Source organism: Nyctereutes procyonoides, unplaced genomic scaffold (genome assembly GCF_905146905.1).
Source record: "Nyctereutes procyonoides isolate TBG_1078 unplaced genomic scaffold, NYPRO_anot_genome, whole genome shotgun sequence".
Lineage (NCBI taxonomy): Eukaryota > Metazoa > Chordata > Mammalia > Carnivora > Canidae > Nyctereutes > Nyctereutes procyonoides.
In genome coordinates, this window is record NW_026575031.1 from 11571836 (window position 1) to 11597942 (window position 26107).

The following is a 26107-nucleotide window of genomic DNA, read 5'->3' on the forward strand; positions in this document are numbered from 1 at the left end:
TGTGTTCCTCATTTCCTCCTGAGTCTTCCCCAACACAGTTGTTGACAGTCATGCTTTTACAGTGTGTTCAAGACAATCTAGACTTTTTCTGTCATGCTTTTCAACATTCTTTCAGCCTCCATCCATTGTCCAGCTGTGGCAAGGTCCAAAGTGGAGAGAAAATGGGGGAGGAAATACCCCAACTAATCCTGTTGTCTTGCAGCTCTGGCTAACACTTACTACCTACTAAGCCAACCAGAAGGTGGAGGGAAAGGGAGTCCAGGTGATGTTGTTGGCAGCTCAGGGCCTGAGCTGGGCAAAAAATGGGTGTGGAGCAGATGGGGGGGAGAGGGGGATGAAGACTTGCACAGAAGTTTCAAAAAAGGGGCACCTGGTTGGCTCAATCGGTTAAACGTCTGCCATCAGTTCAGATCATGGGGGTCCTGGGATGGAGCCCTCTATCAGGCTACCTGCTTAACGGGAAGTCTGCTTCGCTCTTTCCCTCTGCCCCTCCCCTCTGTTCATGCTCTTTCTTTCAAATAAATAAAAAAATCTTAAAAAAGAAAGTTTCAAAAAATGTTTAAGTATTCAAACCATTCATTTGATTTATGTTATGCTAAGGTGTTATGCTAAGAAAGGTTTTTTTGTTTTGTTTTGTTTTTAAATCTTAGCGATGATGTAAATGTCCACTTAAAATTTCTTCTTTTGATGGGTTATTTTAAACATTCCAATATTCCAATTAGACCTTATAATATTAAAAAAAAAACTTTCCCCTGGAATTTGACTCACTTTACTCTTGGCTTACATTAGCATTTGTTGGCAAATCTGCTATTCTTCCCTTAGTATCTAAAGCTAATAGACTGGGAATGGGAGCAAGAATGGGATGGGGAAATTGTCCATCAGCATAGGTCCTTGTGTGCAGAAGGTACTCAATGAATACTTGTAGAAACAGTCTTAACAGCATGAAGATTTCATGAAACTCTATTATTTCCATAAAGATACACTTACACATTTAGCATAGCTAAATATAATTTAATTTGCAGATCTTTTGTGCAGGAAATAAATTTATAAATAAAAAAGTAGCTTAGATTATGATTCCTGATTTTGGGTTCTGTAGATTTAGCCACTCTATGATTGAGACAAGTTTAGCATAGGTATGAGTATGCATGTGTATTTATATCCTGTAGAAAATTCATTCCTTAAACACCTTTCTGAGCACGTCTGGCTGATGACATTTCCCGTTTACCAAGGTTAAACGGATAAAAAGAGGTGAAAAAATTTTCCTTGGTTGAAAAGATAGCTCATTTAAGTAGAGCAGGTGGTGAGAGTATGACAAAGGAAAGAAGAGTCCAGTTGTCTAGTCTTCCAGAGTAATTATTGCATTAAAAAATCACACTGTATCTATGTTATTTAGTTGTAAAACTTTGGCCCCATCACCCACATAATTATAACATTCCACAGTAATATGTAATTAAATTGCTTTGTAAATGCTCTGCCACCTGACAGTTTAGTGGATATGTAAAGAGCAGAGAAACTTTGTTAAACATATTAAATCTTACAACATGTCAGGAGATGACTGTTAGGAAGGAAGAAGTTTTTACTCAGGGCTCCCCAGGCATAAGAGCATGATACACCACATCTGGCCACATGGGGAAGCACCTAGCAGGAGAATTGAGGGGAACACATGGGCAAAGTCTATATTGTAGTTTTGGTGAGGCAGGGGGAATGGGCTGACCAGGTTCGGGGTTGGCTAATTTGAATACATTTTAATAGGCTTTGGGGTGTAGGGGCTACCCTCGTTGTCTGGATGTCTGGCCCTGAATAATTAGGGCATAGGAATATTTCCTTTTGGAGTGTAAAAGCCAGGTGAGGGAGGTGGTTTGAGGTATGGGTTCTGGATGGTTTGGTTTATGTAACAGAGGTGTGCTACCAGACAAGTGATTTACTGTCTCTAGGAGTTAGCTCGCACTGGAGGGGCAGTCTCAGTAGGATTAGCAAGACCCCCAAATGTCAAACAATTAAAAACATTATTAATACAGTAGAACTCAAAACATCTCCAGGAAGGTTTCATTAAATGTCCAATCCAGTGCCATTGATAAGCACCACAAATATGACTGCATATTCACTTGCATGTACTTCAGATTAAGATGAGATCATATTAAGGAACCATGATATTTATGAGACAATGTTGGACATTTTCTTGAGACCCCAGAGTGATACTAATCCAGTCCTAGTAACAGTTCCCTTCCTGTGAGTTTTCCAGATTTGGACTTGCCTTTTATAGGTTAAATGGGAGGGTATGATAGTTAATTTTATGTGGCAACTTGATTGTTTGACATTTGGTCAAATAGTATTCTGGGTGTGTCTGTGAAGGTGTTGCTGGAGGAATCGGTAGAGCAAATTGCCCTTCCAATTCGGGTAGCCTCTTCCAATCAGTTGAAGGTCTGAAGAGAACAAAAAGGCTGACCTTCCTGCTAAGAAGGAATCTTTCCTGCCTGACTGCGGTGAGATGGGGCTTTAGTTTTCTCCTGCCTACACACTCGAACTGCAACATGAGCTCTTCCTAGGTCTTAGCCTGCTGACCTTTGGATGAAAACCGCACTATTGGCTTTCCTAGGTCTTCAGCTTGCAGACTGCAGATCTCGGGACTTGTCAGCTTCCGTGATTATGTGAGCCAAGTCCCAGGAATATTCTCCATGGATCAAGGAAAGTGATGACGTTTGCTTTCCTCCTCTCCCTCCCTCACTCTTTTGCATCTCCTCTGGTTGAATCCTGTTTTTATTTTTTATTATTACTTATTTATTTAATTTAAAAATAATTGGCTGCATGCCATTGAGAATATAACCAGTCTCCTGCAGCCTTACTTCTTTCAGTTGTAAAATGAAAATAATGTGTCCACCTCAAGTGTCCAACACAGTGCCTGGCACATAGGAATCTGCTGTAGGACAGTGATTAATCAGTTTTATAGGATCTAGCTTCTGACTGTCTGGAGAAGCCATATTATATCAGGAAGGAGTGGGAGGGGGATTGGCAAAACTGGTAGAAGGAGAGACGTGAGTCCCAGAGAGGTGGGCGGATAGAGTGCCCTAAAGGAGTGCTATAGGTACCAGAGGCGGATTTATCCAGAAGTAAATGAAATTTAAGCTCAGGGCCAGGATCTTGTAGAGGTCCTCATGGGTGCAGGGAGTTCCAGGAGGGCAGGAGGATTGCAACCAGGAAGTATTTCTATGCTTGTATTTCTGATAAATTGCCTAAAAGAGAAATCAGATGAAACAGTCCTGAGTCACCAAGAATCTCAGACATTTATTGTAATTTCTTTCTTTATGCATGTTAATATTAACTATTGTATTTATTTTTGTCTTTGTGACTTCAGTCTCTAAGTTGTATAGACTTTGATGACCATAAAACCAGAATCTCTCCTTGCCTAGAGTCTTGGCTCTCTGGGAGATGGTATGTGGGGCTACGGGGAGTTGCAGGACCCTTTTGCCCTGCCTAGCCCAGCCCAGCAGTCTGTCCCAAGACTTGGAGCTGGATAAAAGCCCTTCTCCGAATTGCTAGCTCTTGCTAATGCCTGCCTTGCTACTCCAGGGGGCATTCAGAAAAAGTTGCTGTTCACATTAAGGACTCATTGTGGCTCTAGCCCTGCCTCTGACTCATTGTGTGACCTTTGGAAGATCCCCTTGCCTCTTTGAGCCTCAGCTTGCCCATTTGTAAAGTGGTACCAATACCTCCAGGGAGGGCTCGGGGTGAGCCCTGTGAGTTGCACAGCTCTCTGTGCACATGGGAGGGAAGTATGATTATAATTGTGTTGCTTTTCCTTGTACCTCTATTATCTTGCTATTGAAATATGCCCACAGCTTACCATTTCAGTGACGAAAGAGCAAAGTTACTGCCCACTCTGACACACTGGTTTTTGATTTTTGTTTTTTGCTGTTTCATTCATTCTTTCTTTCTTTCTTTCTTTCTTTCTTTTTTTTGTGGAAACTTTTCAGTTTATACAAAAATATACTACCATGGGGAATGCCCTCATATATTCATAGTTGGTTTCAAATTATTATCAACTCATGGTCACTCTTGTGTCTTCTAAGCTCCAGCCTACTCCACCTCCTGTAATATTTTCAAGCAAATTCCAAATCATTTCAATTGTAAGAATCTCAGTATGTATGTCTAAAAGATAAAGGCTCTTCAAAAACGACATCACCCCTCCCCAAGAAACGTCATGGTTTTTTTTTTTTTTTCAATTCGTAGATTTCCTCTATGCCCACTCCACAGGGGGCAGGAGTTATTTTAAATTTGAATGTCAATAAAATTCAACCAGTAGCATTTCCCTTCAATTATCTCTTAGGTCTAATAGCACTGTTAGAACTCGGTTGAGGAATCAGTTTGAATTAAACCCTGCTGCTTAAATTAGTGATGTAACCTTAGGAAAGTTCTTTAACCTTATACTAAACCTCTGTAAAATGGGGACACCAACATCCCTTTTACAAAGCAATTGTAAGAAGTCTCAGAGAGAGTAAGTAAAGTATAACTAGTAAACACTCAGTAAATGTAGCTGTTCTCAAGTATCACAGTTTCTCCCTACTTTTTCCTATCAAATCCTGTCTTCTGGAAGTAATTTGGTTGAGAAGTAACTGAGGATCACTAGAGGGCTGATTTAAGTAAATAGGCCTAGAAAGCCCAAGGGGGAGGAGCCTGTGGAGGAAGAGGAGTCTTTCAGGAGTCTCACTACCTGGGCACTAGGTGAAAGCCCCACCTGTGCTGTGTGCACAAGGCTCCCTTGTGTCTCAGAACTGGGACCCCAGGGATTCAGACCATCAGGACAAAGCAGCTCAGAGTAAGCTTGACCCAGGGAAGCCAGAGTGGGAGGAACAGAGTGGGTGGCCAGAGCTGGAGGCTGTTCATTATCTATTTTTCACCTTGATTTTGGATGTGTTCTACAAAGCTGACAAGTTAAAAGTTGGCTTTGTGGTTATTGAAACCCGAAGCAAGGAGGACCCTGCCTGGTGTAGGCTTGAGGTAAAACAATTGTGAACCATACAGAGACCCACTGTTTCCCAAGAGCGAAAGTAGCTGAAAGGTTAACTATAAGTCTTGCTGGCCTGATGGGTCTTTCATTAAGAATGCTCTGAATAATCCTTACACAGAGGCCAGCTCTGTTTGAACTCAGCCAAGTGTCCTAGCTGACACCCAGTGAGTGGCATGCCACATGGCATATGATTAGGGAGATTCTGACACAGGTGATCTGCACTGCCTCTGCAGGTAGGGCCAGCTGTGGAAAGGGTGGAATCCCAAAGACTTGTCTGGACCAGGGCCTGGAGCCAGTGACCAGTGATAGAAGTAGGAGATGCCTGGGTTACGGTCTCGTCTTTGTCAGTTTGGATTTTACTTTGCCAGTTAGACTACAGATATAGCAAAACATTTATTTTGATCCCCTGCAAGAGGCACTCAACTGATTTAGGATTAACTGAAGAATTTTTAATCTAGTTTAGAATCATGAATTGATTTAATTATAAAATGTATTGCATGCACTTGTTAAAGTTAAATTTTATTGATTTTTAAAAAATGTGTCTGTTTCACCTTGTAAGAGTGTAGAGATAAAGTGGCTGTGGTCTTCTGTATCATTGGTAGTTAATTCTTTTTTTCCTTACGGGTGGGGAGGGCAGAGAGAGAGAGAAGGAATTTTAAGCAGGCTTCATGCCTAGCACAGAGCCTGACATGGGGCTCAATTTCATGACCCTGAGATCATGACCTGCACCAAAATCAAGAGTCAGACGCTTAACCTATTGAGCCACTCAGGCGCTCCTCATTGGTAGTTAATTCCTATTTCTTAACCTAATACATAAATATGTTTTAGGTTATCTTCTTGAGAGACTAAGAAATCATCTTAGATTTATGCTTAGTCATTTGATTGACAGAAATACTCTTGTTTCTTTTCGGTTGACTTCAGGGTCAAATTTAGCCTTTCTTTTCTCTTTGCCTTGTGGTTAAGGTTGTGTGATTGTTGCTTCCTTTGATTTTTTTTTTTTTTTTGGTTGTTTCTGTAGACTTGGTTTAGGTCAATATCAGAAAATTTTTAAAAGATTTTATTTATTTATTCATGAGAGACACACAGAGAGAGGCAGAGACATGGGCAGAGGGCGAATAGGCTCCCTTGGAGAGCCCGGTGGGACTCCATCTTGGGATGCCAGGATCACGCCCTGAGCCGAAGACAGGTGCTCAACCACTGAGCCACCCAGGTGCCTCCAATATCAGAAATTCTTATTGGTGCCTGAGTAATGTTTTCAGACACCAAATGTACGGTTTTTCCAATGTCAATTCTCTGACACCCAGTGGGTGTCCAACAATTAAATTCTGGCATTAACCCAGAGTTAAATCAGACCCCACAGCTTAAGTGCTCAGCCCCACAAGACTGCCCCGACTTCAGATGTCATCTGTAAATAGGGTTCCAGGGGACCCACACTTTTACCTGGCTGACTACGTATTTGTGGGTCTTCATGATCCCCCCTTAGGTTTGATAATTTTCTAGAATGACACACAGAACTCAGGAAAACACATTACTTATGCTTACTGGTTTATTATAAGGTTTATTATAGCTCAGAAACAGCCAAATTGAAGAGAGCATAGGTGGGTGGTAAAGAGCTTCCATATAGCCACACCCCTCATAGCACTTCCATGTGTCACCAACTCAGAAGCTCTCAGAATCTCTGTCAAAAGTTTTTATTGAATTCAATCCTCAGGACGTTCTGTTTGATGACTGTTCCTAATGAAGCTGATTAAACTATTTGAGAGGACTTTGTGTTTGTAAATACCGAATCCAGAAATAGGCTATGAGTAGCTGCTGAAATAGAACAGAACTAGCCTTCTTGGTGAATGAGGGAAATATTTGCATAAATTCTTTGTCTTCTTCTCCTTCTCCTTCTCCTTCATTTATTTGATAGAGCATAAGCAGGGGGAGTAGTGGGGTGGGGAGGGGGAGAAGCAGACTTCCTGCTGAGCTTGATCTTGACATGGGTTTGATCTCAGGACCCTGGGATCATGACCCAAGCCAAAGGCAGATGCCCAACCAACTAAGCCACCCAAGTGCCCCTACTTAAAAAACAAACAAACAAACAAACAAACCATGGTGTGTTAGGCTGGAAGGGAACTAGTTGTTAAATATCCTTAGATGTAGTGGCTAGAAACCAGGAACCTAGCCAGGCCTCCTTCTAGATCATTACTGTTTAACTCTTTCCAGCAGGTTTAAGATGTAGTGTCAAGACCATGAAAAAATGGTTTTCCTTTTCTGGGAAGTAAAGACTTTTGCTGTGATTCTGTCATTTTTATGGATAATCTGAAAAGGCAGGATGTGATAACTGTTCATCATAAAACATCTTCTTTCCTGGGGCACCTGGGTGGCTCAGTTGGTTAAGCTTCCAATTCTTGATTTCAGCTTAGGTTGTGATTTCAGGGTCTTGGGATCAAGCCCCATGTCAGTCTCCATGCTCAGTGGGGAGTCTGCTTGAGATTCTCTCACTCCTTTCCTTCCCCCTTTCCCTACTCGTGTATGTACATGTATGTGCATGCATGCTTTCTCTCTCAAATAAAGGAATCTTAAAAACAAAAACAAAAACAAATAAACCTTCTTTCCCTACCAAACAGCAATATCCTACTTGATGATTTTCTCCACTCCTCAATCATTGTATTTTTTTACTTTTAAAGATTTTGTTTATTTATTCATGAGAGACAGAGATACAGGCAGAGGGAAAAGCAGGCTCCCTGCTGGGCCCCTGATGTGGGGACCTGATCCCAGGACCCCGGGATCATGATCTGAGCCAAAGGCAGACACTCAACCACTGAGCCACCCAGGTGCCCCTTCTCAATCGTTTTTTAAAAAGTGATCAAATTGAGTGGTTTTTAAAATGTAAAATCTAGAGTTCATTAAAGAAAACTTGAGAAAAGCACACACAAAGATTAGGAAAAATCAATTATGGTTATATCAAAACATTAACAGTTAGGTGTCAGTACCATAAAAAAAATAATTGCTCTTTCCTGGATAATGTGGAAAATATATCTGGATTTTTTAATTTAACATTAGCAATAGGCAATGTTTTGTTGTTGATAAAGATCACAGAGATGGGAGAGTACAGTGGTGTCAAGGAGAGGCTCTGGCACCAGAGTGTCTGGATTCAATTCTTAACTCACTACCTATAGGCTATTTGATCTTGAAGTTGCTTAGCTGCTCCCTGGCTCAATTTTATCATCTGTAAAATGGGGATGATAATAGTGTCCAACTTCCAAATTGAATACTTATGTAAAGGACTTAAGACATGTTACTTATCAAAATAAATATTTTATTATTATAACATTAATGTATGTCTGTAGTAGACATTTTGTAAAACATAGAAAGGCAGAAGAAATCAAAATCACCCATTATCGGGTATAACTATACTTTACTTAACCTCTCCCCCTGATATTTTGACATTCAGGCCTCTATTTCTGCCCCTCCCCACCATGTTAAATTGAATCAGTCCTAAATTAGCATTGGTTAGGGGCACCTGGGTGGCTCAGTGGTTGAGCATCTGCCTTTGGCCCAGAACGTGATCCTGGGGTCCTGGGATAGAGTCCCACATCAGGCTTCTCCTAGGGAGTCTGCTTCTCCCTCTATGTCTCTGCCTCTCTCTGTGTGTGTCTCTCATGAATAAATAAATAAAATCTTTAAAAAATTTATAAAAAAATAAATTAGTGTTGGTTAAACCAGTCAGAGATCTGAGCCTTCCCTGGCCAGTGTAAGCTTGTGTTTTTTTCTGTAACCAGGATGTAATCAGATCCTATTCACAAACCAGTTAGCTGAGGGGGTCACCATATTAGGAATGAAAATGTGAGAAATATCTTTGTAAAGGTTTTTTTTTTTTTCTTTAGCCGGAGAGGTTATTCCCTTAGCCTGGAATCCCAGAAATGGAAACACAGGGTCAATGGATGAGAAGTGTTATTTTCTAGAAGGGTTGACTGATTTTAAACTTATAGCTACAATTTATGAGCCGGGCCCATTTACTGTGGGTGCCAAATCCTACCCTCCCACCTCCCCTGGCTCCTCAGATCTGAATTTTTTTTTTTCCAGATCTGAAATACTGAGGAAGTTGTTGGGAGTGCAAAAACTCTGGAAGAGTTTTTTTTTTTTTAAAGATTTTATTTATTTATTCAAGAGAGACAGGCAGAGGGAGAAGCAGGCTCCACAGGGGAAGCCTGATGCGGCACTTGATCCCAGGACCCCAGGATCATGACCTGAGCCGAAGGCAGATGCTCAACCACTGAGCCACCCAGATGCCCCTTCCTCTTTTTTAGTTGGGGGGAAAAAGTCATATAATTAAATTTTTCCTATTAAGAAGTTAGTGACCTAGAAGCTCACCCAGCTGGGTGCCTGTATTTTAATAAAGGGTTCCTGGAACATTATTGAACCCACAGGACTGAACTTAATGGTGGAATCTGAGGCAGTGAAATACCCAGAGAGGGTGATATATTGAGTCTGGACCCTCAAGTTATGCAAGTAGATGGTATCCAAGGTGTAAGGTCAGTTTTGTGAATGGGGTGAAGCCAGGGCCAGCTTCTGAGAAGCCTTCATGTTGTCACTGCCAACGCACTAATTGCTCAGCACAGACACACATTTCCCTAAAGGTAAAGTGTGTCTCTGAGAAGGGGAGATTGTTTACTGAGTTAGGTATAATAAAAGACCGGTCAGCAGCATGTGCAGATTCTTTACATAAAATATGACTTTATGATACCAGCCAGGGCTTCTTTTATGGCTTTTTTATCATCTAGTTGAAATTACCAAGGGTGTGGAGGGCTTTGGCTTACGTGTAGCTAGTGATTTGATTAAATCGCGTGTCGATGGGCAAGCAGAGCCAGGATTCCTCTGAGTGGGTCCAAGGCCCTAAATACCTTGGTCTGAACTCTGACTTACAGGTGGTGGGTTTCTTAGGAATGTTTCCGTCTCATCTACGTCTGGGGTGCCAGGAATTGTATAGTTGTTTCTCTGTGGATTCCTATATCTTTGATGGACTAAAAAGACAAACGGTTACAGAGTGTACCTGAGAGGAGAATGGGTGGCAGCTGGATAAACCACAGGATGCCCTAGATTCATGGATGGACAAGGATAAGTATGGGCAACTTTTTAGAGAGCTTAACAGGTGAGGCCTACCTAGTTCAAACAAAGTCCCAGGTGTCCTGAAAGTAGGAGGAAGAGAGGAATGGAAAGCTTAGCCGATTGTTAATGATCAGTAGAGTGTTCCCAGGAGACTTTTGACCACAGCCAGGTGGAAAGATGGTCTTAAGAGCAGATGATGGGAGCCAGCTAAAGCTGGTCAGACGCCAGCCTCCCCCCTTCCTCTCTGAAAGAAATTGCTTTGGTCCCATGGTGGTCCCTACTTGCTCATAGCCTTGTCTGTTCCTTTCTAGCCTGATCCAGCCTGAAGATGACCCCCCTGGCCACTGCTGTGTCTGGCCCTCGAGCCCGGCTCTTTGCCTGCTTCCTCAGGCTGGGCACTCAGCAGGCTAGCCCACTTCAGCTGCACACGGGTGCCAGCCTTGCAGCCAAGAACCACTATGAGGTGCTGGTGCTTGGTGGGGGCAGTGGTGGGATCACCATGGCTGCCCGCATGAAGAGGAGAGTGGGTGCCGACAACGTGGCTGTTGTGGAGCCTAGTGAGGTAAGTGCCCCCCTTTGGAGCATGCGTGTCAGGGGTAGGGTGTAGATGGCTGTCAGGTGCTGTGTCAGGGGTAGGGTGTGGATGGCTGTCATGTTTCCAGGTGAGTGCTTCTCCTGGGCACAAAAAGGATTGGAAGATGGGGAAAGGGAGCAGGACCAAGAGAGAGAGGACAGATCTAGGCATTTTTTTAAAATATTTTATTTATTTATTCATGAGAGACACAGAGAGGCAGAGACACAGGCAGAGGGTGAATCATGCTCCCCAGAGGAGCCTGATGGGGGACTTGATCCCAGGACCCTGGGATCACGACCTGAGCTGAAGGCAGATGCTCAACCACTGAGCCACCCAGGTGCCCCCAGATCTAGGCTTTTATGTTCTTCTCTGTATTCATTTCTTAGGGCTGCCATAACAAATGATCACAGACTGTGTGGCTGAAAACAATAGATTTATTGTTTCACAGCTCTGGAGGCTAGAAGCCCAGAGCCAAGATGGTAGCAGGGTCATGTTCCCTCTGAAGGCCATGGAGGGGAGACAGAATCTGTCCCATGCCTCTCTTCTAGCTTCTGGGGGTTGTGGATAATCTTTGGTGTTCCTTGGCTTGTAGCTGGCGGCACTCCAACCTCTGCCTCTGTCTTCACATGGCCCTCTCTCTGGTGTCTCTAATGTCTTCTTATTTATTTATTTGATAGAGAGAAAGTGAGAGAGCATGAGTGGGGTAGGGCAGAGGGAGAAGCAGACTCCCTGCTGAGCAGGAAGCCCAACACGAGGCTCTTTCCTGGGACTCCAGGATCATGACTTGAGCAGAAGGCAGATGCTTAACTGACTGAGCCACCTAGATGCCCCTTCATATACCTTTCTTTAAGGACATCAGTCATTGGATTTAGGGTCTACTCTAATCCAGCATAACCTCATTTTAACTTGATTACATCTGTGAAGACCCTATTGCAAATAAGATCACATTCACAGGTACTGGGGTGAGGACTTCAACATATCTTTTGGGGAGAGAAAGTTCAACCCACAAAGGCCTCCCAAATCCAACCTCAAGTCCAGAGGAAAATCAATGGCCATTGTACTTTCCGTCCTCTGTTCTAGTCCGGAGAATGGGTGATGAGGTGAGAGGCAGGGAGGCCTCTGGGAAAAGTGCTAGTGGGTTTGAGAAATTTAAGTGTAAGGGATTTCAAACAGATTATAAAGCAGAAAAAGGTAGAGGTACCAGGAAGGAATCTGGGAAGTGTTTGTAAGGCACTATTTTATGCAAAACACTTTAAGATGATCCAGTAGCTTCAGAAAAAAATATTCCAGGGACACGTGGGTGGTTCAGTGGTTAAGCACTTGCCTTCGGCTCTGGGTCCTGGGATCGAGACCTGCATCAGGCTCCCCACAGGGAGCCCACTTCTCCCTCTACCTGTGTCTCTGCCTCTCTCTCTGCATCTCTCATGAATGAGTAAAATCTTTAAAAAAAGGAAAAATGTTCCAGACTTTTGGTGGTTTGACTAATTTTCCTAAGGAACTAGGTGTGTACCAGTTGGGAGCTGTGTCTGTGGAGGGAAGCAAAACAGATCCAGTGCCTGTTTGGTGGAGAGGGTGGGTCAAGAAAAGCACATTCCTTTTCGAGAAGTCTCCCTGGTCCCCTATGAGGCTGCCTGGGGCTTAGTCTTAGACTGGTGTGCTGTGATCTGAGAGTAGAGTAGAGGATACATTCTCCATCATTTTCCTATTTAGAGTGACTAAGGTCAACGTTTTATTATTTTTTAAAGATTTTATTTATTTAATTTAGGGAGAGAGCACAAACAAGGGGAGGGGCAGAAGCAGAGGGAGAAGCAGACTCCTCACTGAGCAGAGAGCCCTGCCCGTGGTTCCACCCCAGGACCCTGGGATCAGACCGCTTAACCATCTGAGCTACCCAGGTGCCTCAGAGTCAGCATTTTAAATGGCACTGGTCTGAGAGCTCTGTGGGGGCTATGGTGTATTGTAGGTACCCCCATGGGCAGTTCTCCCACTCGGGCTACTCTTTTTCACGAGAAGGGCTCTTCTGAGGCACTGGGCACAATTAGGGAGACCGAAATCCTGGCTGTCCCTCCCCGTGAGGAAGTGCAGGACAGTAGTCATTCAAAGGTGGTGTCAGGTTACTTGGTACTTTGCTTCCTGTGTCTAGGTTAGTGATTGGTGGAGCTGATGCTTGTTTGTAGTCTAAAAAAGAATCTGAGCTTGAATTTTTTTTCCTTTTTCTGTTCAAGATGGACTTGAAATCAATGAGTTCTCACCACTGGAGACCTCTGCCTCCCTCATTTTTGATCACATCCATTATTGACTGTAGGGAGATTGCAAAGCCATTGTTTTAGTATCCTCTTTAACTTCTCTGTGGCTGGCAATTCTGTCCAGCCAGTTTGAGGCATTTTGGCAGTGTTGAGAGTTCTTGGTCCCCTAGGCCACTCCATGAGGGTTTGGGGATTCCCAGAGGCCATTAGACCAGTTCGCCCTTTGCCCAAGAGTCTAGAATGTTCAAAATTAACTTAGGTCAAGAGAGGGCCATCTGAAGCAAGAGAATTTTAGGAAATAGTGGAAATTTGGCATTATGGGGTAGGATCCGGTGCCTATTGGCTTCAGGTGGAAAACCTCTGAGAAAGGAGATGAGAGGGTACTAGGGCTGATAAGGAATGTCTGCAGTGGGCTTGGGAAACACAGTTGGAAGTTCAAGAAGTTTTGAGGCTCTTCAAAATAGGTTGTAAACTTTCCAGACTTACAGCAGTCTCCAGGTGCTTCTAAGGAACCATATTTAAGCTGCTCAGCTCAATTTTTCTTTGTGGACATAAATGTATCCATTGTGTGTGTGTGTGTGTGTGTGTGTGTGTGTGTGTTTAACATGTTAAGCATCCAATCAACTTTGAGCAATAAATAATATAGTCACGGAAGATAGTTAATTGCTTTTTTTTTCCCTTGTGTTAGGTGTCTGCCCTTCAGAGCTTAACACAATGGGAGATACCAATAGGTGGGGATGGGGGAGACTAATCTCAGGCTTTTCTATGTGATGCTCCTTGGGTTGGGAGCGTGTAATTGAGAGTCTAGCTTGTGTACCTTTAACCATGACCCTTTTGATCAGTCTCACGTTGAAACGAATCTTCAAATACTTTGTTTCTCAGAGACATTTCTACCAGCCAATCTGGACGCTGGTGGGTGCTGGTGCCAAGCAGTTATCCTCATCTGGCCGTCCCACTGCGAGTGTGATACCGTCTGGTGTAGAATGGATCAAAGCTAGAGTGGTTGAGCTGAATCCAGACAAGAACTGCATCCACACAGACACTGGCAAGGAGGTAAGCGTTGGAGTCCTTTGGTGTTAGCAGGCAGTGAGAGTTAATGAAAATAAATAGAGCAGAGTAATTGGAATTGGGGCATATGGGGAGAGGGACTGAATTTAAAATGGGTTGGTATTTACACATCTCAGGGTCAAAGAGTTCTCTGACAACAAGCGGTTGGTCGCTCTCCATTTTTTTAGACGGGTTCTATGAAAGTTCTGGCTCTCCTGAGTCACAATCCACCTTTTCATAGGCTCTTTTGTATTCTTCCTTGGGCCCCCAGGGTGTTTTTGGCCTCAATGCCTGTCTTGTTCCTTGTTTTGTCCTTTAGTGTGGCCAAGAATATCTTTTCTTTTCTGTGGAGAAACCCTGCAGCTATTTGAAGATGGCTCTTATCAGCCGTGTAAATCTCTTCTTGATGTAGATTTGGGCTGTAGCTCCACTTTCCTCAGAACTTTCTCCTGTTTCAAGGTCGCTAGTCCCCTCGCTGATCTCTCCACCCTGCTTGGGACCTCATTTGGCTTGATAGCGCCTTCATGAAAGAGGCTGCCTGAAAGAGTAGGCAGCTTAACAGAACAGCCCAGAATAGACTGAGACTGTTCTCTCCCACAACTGGATATGGCCTGAGTTAGCATTTGCCTTTTTAGCGACTGTTATCAGCACAACTGCTGATTCATGCTGGGCTTGAGGTCAGTTTAAACTTTTGGGTCTTCTTTTCATATGACTGATTCAATGTCAAGTCAAGCTTTCTCCATCCATATGTAATATATGGCTATATGTAGATTAGGATATATATATATATTTTAAATATATATACATAAAATACCTAAAAATTATTTCTCCCCTGTTAATGGATTTACTTTTTTCCAGCATCTCCATGAGATCAGACAAAATTAAATGGAAGATTGTTCTCAGTTGACAAGATTGAGCTTTGGGGCTTATTTCCTTTGCCAGTCTACTGTTCCTGGGGCCGGGACACCTGTCTCTGACAATATACATCACCTCTTTGGTACAACAGTGCCTGCCTCCTTGATTAGATCCCTTCTTATTACATGTATAGTCTAGAGCCCTCTGTGGTTGTGTTCATGCACATCTCAAGAATCATAAACTTGTCTCATCTCTTGAAATGAGAGGCACCGGTAGGTGTTCTCAGTTCTGAGTCCTGAGGCTCAGACTCTTAGGAAAGTTGCAAGTGTCCTGTTTTAGGGCTGGGGAAGAAGTTGGTGTAAACTGGCAGGACTTTCTTCTAAGATTTCATTAAGCAAAAATGTGCTATAGCCAGATATCAGAAATCTACATATAACATGGGAGAGGTCATCTTGTTGGTTTTGGTTCATTTTCCCAGCTGGCCTGGATCTTGTGGGTTTATTTATTTATTTTTAAAAAGATTTTATTTATTTATTTATTTGAGAGAGTGAGAGAGATAGTGAAAGAGCATGAGCAGGGGTGGGGGAGAGGGAGAATAGGGAGTCTTCCCTGCAGAGCAGGGAGCCTGACACAGGGCTCAATCCTGGACCCTGAGATTATGACCTGAGCTGAAGGCAAATGCTTAGCTGACTGGGCCACCCACATGCCCTGATCTTGTGGATTTATGAATCTGTCATCCATTTGGCATTTTTCCCCCTGGTCATTATCCGTGATGGCTTCATTTAAGTTCAAGGGTTTAATTTGAACACCTGTCCCTAGAGAATATTTTCTAGCTTGCATAAATTAATCAACATCCTTTAGCAAATATTTTTTGCTAAAAATTAACCAAAATTATTCCATTCTTAATTAGTACTTTACTCTTTCTTCAAGACTGAATTGAAGGCATTGCTGAAATCCAGATTCAGTGTGTCTCTGACTCTTCCCCGACACAGGGGTATGTTTGTCTGGAGTATGTCCCATAGGCTCTGTGTGGACTGGCCCTTATTCTTCTCCAGACTTAACCTGGTTCTGGTTCCATTCTGTCTCTTGTTCTGTCCCAGCACACTTTCCTTTCATTTCCTCAAATGGCTCAGCCTCCTTCTTCCCCAGGACATTTGCACATGCTGAGCTTACCTCTTTTCCTAGCTAACTCTTACTCATCTTTACCTTATTTTTTTTTAAATTTTTATTTACTTATTTATTTGGGAGAGAAAGAGAGAAAGAAGCAGACTCCCTGCTCAGCAGGGAGCCCAACATGGGGCTTGATCCCAGGACTTGGGGATTATGACCTGAGCCAAAGGCAAATGCTTAACCAACTGAGCCACCCAGGTGCCCCTCTCTCATCTTTACCTTAGAAATAGCCCTTCAGGAAAGCCTTCCCTGACCTACTAGATTAGGTTGGGTTCCCCCTTGACACTATCACAGCATTCTGTGATTTAGTAATTATTTGTGTGGTTATCTGATAATACCTGTCTCACCCACTAGACTGAGTTCTCGGAGGGGTAGGCACTGTGTCTTTCTGGTTAAATGTTGTATGTCCAGGACCTAGCACAATATGTTGCATAGAAGGTGCTCAGTAAATATTTGTGAGCAAATTGTCTCTCAGTTTATCTGTATAAAATGGGACTAAGAAGGAGCACCTGGGTGGCTTAGTCGATTAGACATCTGACTCTTGATTTTTGGTTCAGGATGCGATCTCAGGGTCCTGGGATCGAGCCCTGCGTTGGGCTCTGCTCTCAGGGCAGAGTTTGCTTGTCCCTCTCCCTTTGCTTCTCCTCCTGCTCACTCTCTCTCAAGTGAATAAATAAAATCTTTTAAAAAATGGGAGTAATAGTATCACTTACCTCGTTGGGTTGTTTTGAGGATTAAATGAATCAAAATGTGTGAAGGACTTATTACAATGCCCTGCAAAGTGAGTGCTCAGGAAATTTTACTGTTACTATTTTTAAAAGAACATATGAAAAAAGGAAAAGAAAATAACTTATTAAGTATCCACTATGTGCCTCCATAGTTCTTGACTACTGACTGAAAGCAGTTTGCAATCTGTGAATCTATGTTGGTGCTCTTTTCCTAAGTTACCAAGAGACACTTGTTTAGTAGATAAGCCCGGAAATTTACAATGGAGGAACATCCTACTTACTAGGTGGTTAATATCCGGGTTTACTGCCCCCCCCCCTTCTCTGTATAAAATTAGAATACTTGCCCCTATTTGGCCTTCTGGAAATGTCTGCACTGTTCTCTGTAATTGCTCCAAAGTCTTGTCTGCAAGTTTTTGCAATTCCTTAGAATTTAAATCATCTGGCCTGGAGACGAATTCATTTAGAAGGCTTGAGGCTTTCTTTTTGTTCTTTATTCTTTTAGGGTTTATTCTCCCTTAATGATTTTTTTTTTTCCATGATGTTAAGCTTGTCTGTTACTAGTTCTTAAAAATAATCAATATTATACTCTAATTAAACAATCAGGGCACACACAAACCAGAGATTTTTCTTATTGACTGTGTTCGTGTTTTGCCTGTAGATCATCACCCCCAGACCCCATGTCCCATCTGACCTTATATACCTTGAAGACTCAACATAGTTCAGTCACGTAGTTAATGGGCCTGGTACACTTTACCATGGAATAAGGAATTTCAGGGCACAGCTTTCTATGGATAGGCAAATCATACACGGGAAGACGTGTGTATGATCTGTCCACTTTGATAAATTACATATTTCACAAACAACTGAAGTCATCCATCCATCCAACAAATATTACCGAGTTCCTCACTTTAGTTTTGTGACTATGCTAGATTCCAGGAATATAAAAGAGACCTAACCTTTATCCTCTGCTGTATTCAATGTTGTGAGGGAAGACATTATTCCTACATAATGCAACCAGGGCTATAAAGCATCATGTACACTGTGCTAAGGAAGCTCCCAGAAGGGGCCTGTGGGGAGGGGAATTGAATTATTGGAAGGCCTCATTGTGGAGGTGGCCTTGAAGCCAAGCCTCCTGGATCTCAGGGCTGGACCTCTGCAGAAACTTGATGCCCTTGGCTTTCCAGCCTGAGCCGAGCACTTTCTGGTCTTGGAGTCCTCTCTCTTCAACTGTGACATGCTCGTCTTGCTGCTCTGCTTCTCCTTTTAGTACAAGATTGTGATAATTAATTACAACCCACCACCCCTTTGCTGGACTCCTGACTTTGATTATGATCATTCTCCACCTCCAGTTTTCTAGGCAAGTGCTGTTTCTTTACATCCCTGTTGCTTACACTTTCTGGCCTCCCCTTTCTTCTTTCTGATCTTAAACCCACATTCCCTTTGTGATGAATATGGATACTTTGCCCTTGGCAGGACTAATCACAATACCCTTATTTAAGGAGGGGGACTTTAAGTTCTAAGTAGATCATTAAGTAAGATCAGGTTCATTATATCACATCCTTTTTTTCTGTGACCCTCAAAAGAACAGTTTCTCACTTACAATACTACTGATCCAATTCATATGGCAGGTCACATTTGCTTGGGATTCACACATGACATCATACATGTTAAAGCTGATTGTCTTTTAAGATTAGGAAGGGCTTCTCTCACCCCTCAGCATGAGGAAGTGTTAACACAGGGACCACACAAATAGTTGTGGCTTCTTTGTATCCCTCTGCACTGTGTAAAAATACAGGAGGGCCTGGCAGGTTATACAATACTGGCGAAGTTCTGAGGTGTGAGAAACAGAAGATGGTGGACTAGTGATGGCAAACGGGAGCATACCTCCCTCCCGGTCCCCTGCCCGTCATCCATGACCTCAAGACATCCACAGTAGAAAATGGAGGCCTGGTGGTGGGACATGGGCCTGGGGCTGAGTTAGCCCTTGGGCTGCCACTTCTGGGATCCTGGTCTAAACTACCATTGTTTTGCTTTGCAGATCTCCTACAAATATCTTATTATTGCTCTTGGGATCCAGCTGGACTATGAGAAGGTACTCTTTTAAACTACTTTTGTGTGACACTGGCCTACTTATGACAAGAGTAAATGCTGCATTTAGTTGCTTTGTATTCCTTTTGACTGACGAGAAGGGGTTCTAAGGGATCCTCTTTTAGTTTTTCTTTACTCAGAAGTCTTTTTATGGTTCTTTAAAAAAATTTTTTTAAGATTCTGGTATCGATGATATGTTTTAGCTTTAAGGTTTAATCCGAGGTTAGCATGTCCATGTCCTAATGGCGATTCTTGCAAAACAGTAGGCTTTTCTAGATTCCCAAGGAAACTACCTCACTGTGTAGGACTAAGTTGTCTCTTTCTCCCCTCAGCTCCATTGGGTCTCTGCAGCGAGTTGTCAGCCAAAGGGGGCATCCGATCTTTCTTCCTCTGACTCCTCCCTCTGCTTCAGAGGAAGGGAAGCAACTTGAATTGGATGAGGAGTCATAAACTGCCCTTTGTGACCACTTTCCCTAAAAGGAACTTGGTCACCACTTTATGGCACCTGTTTCCTTAACAACAACCTCTTGTTCAAACTAGAGAAAAGTAATGAAGGAGATAAGAGACCAGCTGTTTGTTTATCTCTCAGAGAGTGCGTTTTGCTTGGGAAGTAGGAGGCATGTGAGGAGAACCTGATGCAGGGACCAGGAGCCTCCCCATCTGGTTTTGTAAGGTTCTAGGTGGGTCTCTCAACCTCATTCTCCTTCAGCTCCCCCATCTGTGTCTAGGAGCCAGCCCTATTTCCCTACCTGCCTCAGAGGCATGAGCGAATAGCCACTGTTAGCATGGGGGGAGATTTCAGAAACCTTAAAATACAAGATGGTTTAGTAATAATGATAATAATAATAGTAATTATTGCTGTTGAGACTGCTGATATGGTCAGTAATCGGAGGAATAGCCTTGTAGAGATCATAGCACTGTTTCCTTGACAGCTGAGCAATGGGTGTTGCATGGTCGCCCTATAGTCTAGGAGAACAGCCTAGGAGGGTTCTGAAGGGCCAGTCCATCTTTTTTTTAAGTTTTTATTTATTTATTTGAGAGGGAGGGGGAGAGAGCATGAGCAGGGGGAGTGGCAGGCAGAGGCAGAGGGAGAAGCAGGCTCCTCGTTGAGCAGGGAGCCAGATGTGGGGCTCCATCCCAGGACCCCGGGATCATGACTTGAGCCAAAGGCAGAGGCAGAGTCACCTGGGCCCCCTTGGACCAGCCCAACTTACTGACTGGTTTTTGATGGTTCTCTGCTTTTGCTGGAAGAACTGGTAGTTGAGTCTCAACTCAATCTATGCCATCTTCACTGCACTCTACGAACCTTCTAACACCAAAGACTAGTGTCCGGTATTCTTACTAGCAGGAATACGCTGCCACTTGTGGGGCACTTCCCATGTAGGTGCCATTTTTCTAAGCACTTTCATAGCCTTCTGCCAACAACCCTCCGAAGCAGTTACCTTTCCCCCCATTTTACAGATAATGAACATAAACTCTTGGTGTACGTTAGAACCACCCAGAGAGCCAGGCAGATTTCTGGCCTTGTCCCTGAGCTTCTGAATCAGTAGTTGTGGGTGGCACCTGAAAAATTGCATTTCTAACAAGTTCCCAGGAAACTGCACTTTGAGACCCACTGGTCGAGGGATATTAGGTAATTTACCCAGGGTAAAAGCTGGGACTTGAGCCAGATCTGTGGAGTTCCCAAGTCCATGTTTTTAATTACCTGCCTTCATGGCCTTTACCAAGAGTTTTATTTGATACAACCTGATAAAGGGTAGTTTACGTTTGTAATTATTGACAATATGGGTCCTGGTTCTGCTTGTCCTCCTTTTTCCCAGTAAGGCAACTGAGTCTCCAAAAAGAAAGTATGGCTGGCTTTTTGTCCTCACTTTGATGGTGGGAAGAGAGATGTTCAAATCATGGTCTGAAGGCCAGGGAGGTACAGGGGTTCCCATGGGCTGAGTCCATTCTGCAGTTTGGCAGTTTACTCCAGGCACCACAGCCCTGATTGCAGCAGATCCCTCACCCAAGTGCCTGCTCCGATGGGTGTGAGTACTGTGGGCTAAGAACTGGACTGAAATACTTGAGAGGTTACAGAAATGGCAGAGAATGAAAGCTCTCAACAAGAGTTTTTGCACTTTTCTTAGAAAATTTGCACTCGCCAATTTGCGCTTTTGTTAAAAGATAATTTCTTTGTGTAATTTCTTGCAGATTAAAGGCTTACCTGAAGGTTTTGACCATCCCAAAATAGGGTCCAATTACTCAGTGAAGACAGTAGAGAAAACCTGGAAAGCTCTGCAGGACTTCAAGGAGGGCAATGCCATCTTTACCTTCCCAAATACCCCTGTAAAGTGTGCTGGAGCCCCACAGAAGATCATGTACTTGTCAGAAGCCTATTTCAGGAAGGTATGCTCGCTTCCCAGGGATAGAGACAAGGAGGGCAGATGCTGCTAATCCAGGGATGCCAGAATCCCATTTTATCCATATCAAAATACCTTTTTTATTTTGAAATTTTTATTACGTATGTACAAAATTATATAATTGGAAGTTTATAAAATAGAAGTCACTATAGCCCAATTACTTTAATATAGCTACTGTTATCAATTTGACGTTTCCTTCTGTTTCCCACCCCATCCATGTGTTGTGTTGTTTTGATTGAGAGAGAGAGCATGTCGGGGGAGGGAAGGGCAGGTGGAGAGAGAGGATATTATGCAGGCTGCACACGGAGTGGAGCCTGATGCCGAGCTCGATCTCACAACCCTGAGATCATGATCTGAGCTGAAATCAAGAGTTGGATGCTTAACCAACTGAGCCCCACCCAGGTGCCCCTGTTTTTTTTTTTTTTTTTTTTTTAATGGTTACAATCATACTATACAAAAATAGATGTACTACTTGGTATTAAATAGTCTTTGTAACATACTTTTAATGTATACATAGAAATCTATTGGGGAGATATGTTAGAGATTATTGAAATATTTCCATATCGTTGGACAACTGGTTGTACATTGTTTATTTTTTTATATAACAATATCCTCAATTGTTGCCACACAAGTTCAAGGTTATAAATATTTTCTGGCTCTTGATAAACATCTTTAAAAATACAGTAGGCAAAATGCGAATTTAAAAAATATATATATTTATTTATCTGACAGGAGATGAGCAAGTGAGAGCACAAGCAAGCAAAGCGTCAGGCAGAGGCAGAGGGAGATGGAGAAGCAGGTTCCCTGAGGAGTAGGGAACCTGACACAGGGCTCTACCCTAGGACCCTGAGGTCACAGCCTGAGCTGAAGCAGACACTTAACCAGCCAAGCCACCCAGGCACCCTGCAAAATGCCAATTCTAAAGGCAAACCAAAAAAAAAAAAAAATGTTGACCTAGAACTTCAGAACTTGGTGGAAAGAATATTTGGGTGAGAACACTAGGCACTCATCCCGTGTGTCAGAGTCAATGTCCAGCTCGAGTACACCTGGCGCAAAGCTGCAGGGAAGCTGCTCTCGCCCTCCTGCCCTTGTGTGGGATGTCACATACCGTTTCTCAGTGTGGTTGGACCTGAAGTAGTGGCAAGATTCAGAGCAGCCTGTGGTTCTGTGAAGGGACAGGGGAGAGGAGGGGCGGAGCAGGTGGGATGGAAGAGCCGCCTGAATGCTTGCTTGGAACTCTCCTCAGGAAACCTTTGCCTGAGTTAAGCAAACCTATGCCACCCTCTGTCCCCACCCTGTGGGGAATTAAGGAACAGTTCAAGTCCTTGTTTCTGTTTCTAAGAAATGTCATTCTGGGTCATGAGAATTATTGGATGGCACAGGCTTTTGAGGTTTTTACCCACCTAACTTCTTCCAAATAGTGGGATCTGGGGCACCTGCATGACTCAGTAGCTTAAGTGTCCAACTCATGATTTCAGCTCAGGTCATGGTCTCAGGGTCATGAGATTGAGCTCCTTCAGACTCCACGCTGGGGATGGAGTCTGCTTGAGGTTCTCTCTCTCTCCTTCTCCTCCTGCCCCCCTACCTTCTAAAGACAAACAAACAGTGTGAACCAGGTGCACAAATCCTAAAAGGAGCTGAACAAAAGAAAAGCCATTTCTTCCCACCTGGAATTTTCTTTGCAAAACTCTTTTCTACCAAGTCTTAGATGGCCAAGAGGAAGTTTCTCTTTCTGGCCCTATAAGCTCGTAGGCATCTGGGAGAATCCTAGCCTCTGAAATCTATGAGCAATATGAGTTGTATGAGCCAATGGGACAGGAATTTTGTTCACTGCTGTTCCCACAGCACCTAGAGCACCACCGGCCAACTCTAGGACCTCCTGAAATATTGATTCAGTGGATGAACAAATAAGAATATGAGGAAACAATTCAGCTTGTCTTTCCCTGAACTTGACCTTCCTCTCTGGCCTTCAGCTGAACGGTACCCTCTTTAACCCCTGACTCAAATGCACACTTAGTTGCTGTGTCATTGACAGAAGGTAAGTAGGAGACAGTGAATTGGTTCACACCTCGCCCCACCAGTGCATAGTGATGGAGAAAGCTGGTGAGCTCTCTTCTGAGGGTTTTAATTCTTGTCTAAGGTTTAAAAAAAAAAAAAAAGTGGCTGAAGCAATGCTTTGATGTGGGCTCTTGCTGTTCTTTCCTTTTTTTTCCCAGACGGGGAAGCGATCCAAGGCCAATATCATTTTCAACACTTCCCTTGGCACAATTTTTGGGGTGAAGAAGTATGCAGCTGCCCTGCAGGAGATCATCCAGGAAAGGAACCTCACTGTTAACTACAAACAAAACCTCATTGAAGTCCGAGCTGATAGACAAGAGGCTGTTTTTGAGAATCTGGACAAACCTGGAGAGACCCAAGTGATTTCAGTGAGTGGCGAGGTGAAGCTGTCAGCTGAACACTGCAGTAGATGCGGCATCACCATGGCTCCCACCTCCCTGCTTGCATCATTATGCTGGGAGAGGCTGGTTATGATGAGCATATAGGGCCATGATAGGGGACAAGGTGGATCAAAAGGTGGATGGGGAAGAGAAAGAGGTAAGAGGCAGTGTCCATGCGAGCTGAAGAGAGTTTATCTACTAGTATCAAGTGAATTTTGATCCTATTTTGTATCTCCATTTTTCTTCCCCCGGGGTCACTCTGAGAAGCCAAAGGTATTTGATGACTTCAGGTCTTGCTTCACGTTCCTGAAGGGCTTCCTTAAATGGAGGATTTGGTGGTTGTCTTGATTTACAGAGAAACAGCCCTGCTTGTGGGTTGTTCACAAGTGACAGGGGTGTCTTTCCCCTGGTGGAAGAGGTTGTCTTTAAACTTATCTTTTACCTGTGCACAAAAGGAGACACTTCAGCATCCTTGAAAGGTCTTGCAGAGCCATACCCTAACCTGGAGAAATTGAGCCTCTGTACATGGGCTTGGATTCTGTGTGTCTGGTCCTTCTTCTGTGAAGTGGGAATAATACTTTTGTAGAGGTGTATGAAGATTAAGAACAAGATGTAAAGGCATCTGGAGAAGCACACATGGAAGAATCATTTGTTTATGTCACTCTGGCAAGAGCTGTTAGCAATGAGAAAACAGCTCACAGTGACATTTTATTCATTGAGCAGTTTTAGAGGAATGAAGGGTCCCATAAAAGAATTTTGAAATGAACTAATGACTTATCTTCTCAACATCAAAACTTCACATTTTAAGCTTTTTAGTGCAGGCCTTTTCTAAAATGTATTGCACACGTCTTTCCTTTCTTAAGTGGTGTATATCGACTATCATTTAAGATGTTACTGATGACTCAAGGTCATAATTTTAAATTTTTATTTCTGAATAATCTCAAACTTATAGATATTGCAAAAATAAAAACAGTACAAATAAAACTGTATGTTGGATAGCCTTTACCTAGATTCATTTATTATAGAGTTTTACCTTATTGGCTTTATCATTTGATCTCTCTCTGTCTCTCTCTCTCCCCACACAGAATAGTATAGAATATAGTAGAATATATTCTCAAAGCATCTAAAGATGAATTATACATCATACATCATAGCCCTTTACCTAAACACTGTACTGTAAATCTTAAAGAGATCCTTATTCTCTTACATAAACACAGTACAGTTATCAATTCAGGAAATTTAGCATGGGTACAGTATTTTATTTTTATTTTTAAAGATAGATTTATTTATTTATTTATTTATTTATTTATTTATTTATTTATTTATTTATTTATTTATTTATTTATTTATGATAGAGAGAGGCAGAGACACAGGCAGAGGGAGAAGCAGGCTCCATGCAGGGAGCCCGACGCGGGAATCGATCCCGGGACTCCAGGATCGCACCCTGAGCCAAAGGCAGGGGCCAAACTGCTGAGCCACCCAGGGATCCCCAGTATTTTAAACTACCCTTTATATTCTAATTTTGTTGATTGACCCAGTAGCATTTATGGTGCTCTTTTCCCTTCCGGGCAGAACCCAGTCAACAGGTAGGAATTGCCTGTAATTGTGATGTCTCTTTTTTTTTTTTTTTTTTAATTGTGATGTCTCTTGAGCATCCTTTGATCTGGAACATCTCCACAGCCTTTCTTTGTTGATATTTTGGAATAATATAGCCCCCCACCTTCAGCGCTTTATTTTTTAATAGAATGTTCCTCATTTTAGGTTTATGTTTTCTGGTGATCAGTTTCAGGCTATACATTTTAGGGTGAAATACTATGTAAGTGATGTCATGTCTTTCTAGCGTATCACATTTGAGAGCACATAGTGGTCACCTGCCCCTCACTGATGATGTTCATTTGGATCACCATTCAAGAGATGGCCCAATTTTCTCCACTGTAATATTACTACTCTTTTTCTCCCTTGCTACTTGTAAGAAGTCTGTAGGGACACTTGACTAAACAAACACCCTACTCCCTCCTCATTCAGTTTCCCACTGGATTTACCATCCACTGATTTTCCTAATCCAGCCTTTACTATGGCAGTTGCAAAATGGTGATTTTCATAATCAAGCATTCTTTCTACTTTAACAGCAGTCTGTTAGTATTCTGTCTACAAAAGCCTTCCCTTCTCTCTTAATTAACTGGTTATTGGTATGAATTTATGAATCCTGTTTTTACCCCTAATGGTTTATAATTCATTATTGTCTAATTATTTTGGTGCTCACATTGTCCTAGATTTGGTCAGTAGGAACCCTTTCAAGATGGCTCTGCCCTTGGGACGTGTCACCATAATATTTTTGAGTACTTTTTTGGTTTCTGGTGTCACAGAATGTCCCAAGTTCATCTCCTATTTGCTTGCCTCAGCTCAGGGTCATAATTTTGAATAGCTTTTGTATAGTTATGCTCCTAGGGCCTAGTAGGG

General features: G+C 42.9%; 1 protein-coding gene across 2 annotated transcripts in view; it reads left to right on the top strand.

Annotated features, from left to right (window-relative positions):
• SQOR (sulfide quinone oxidoreductase) overlaps positions 1-26107 on the top strand; it is a 48104-nt gene that overhangs the window by 10934 nt on the left and 11063 nt on the right. For both annotated transcript variants that reach the window (XM_055316578.1, XM_055316579.1), the window contains exons 2-6: positions 10411-10661; positions 13802-13972; positions 18758-18811; positions 21001-21195; positions 23426-23635. In XM_055316578.1, coding sequence (XP_055172553.1) covers positions 10428-10661; positions 13802-13972; positions 18758-18811; positions 21001-21195; positions 23426-23635 — 864 coding nt within the window. In that variant the 5' untranslated portion in view covers positions 10411-10427. The remainder of the gene's footprint in view (positions 1-10410; positions 10662-13801; positions 13973-18757; positions 18812-21000; positions 21196-23425; positions 23636-26107) is intronic.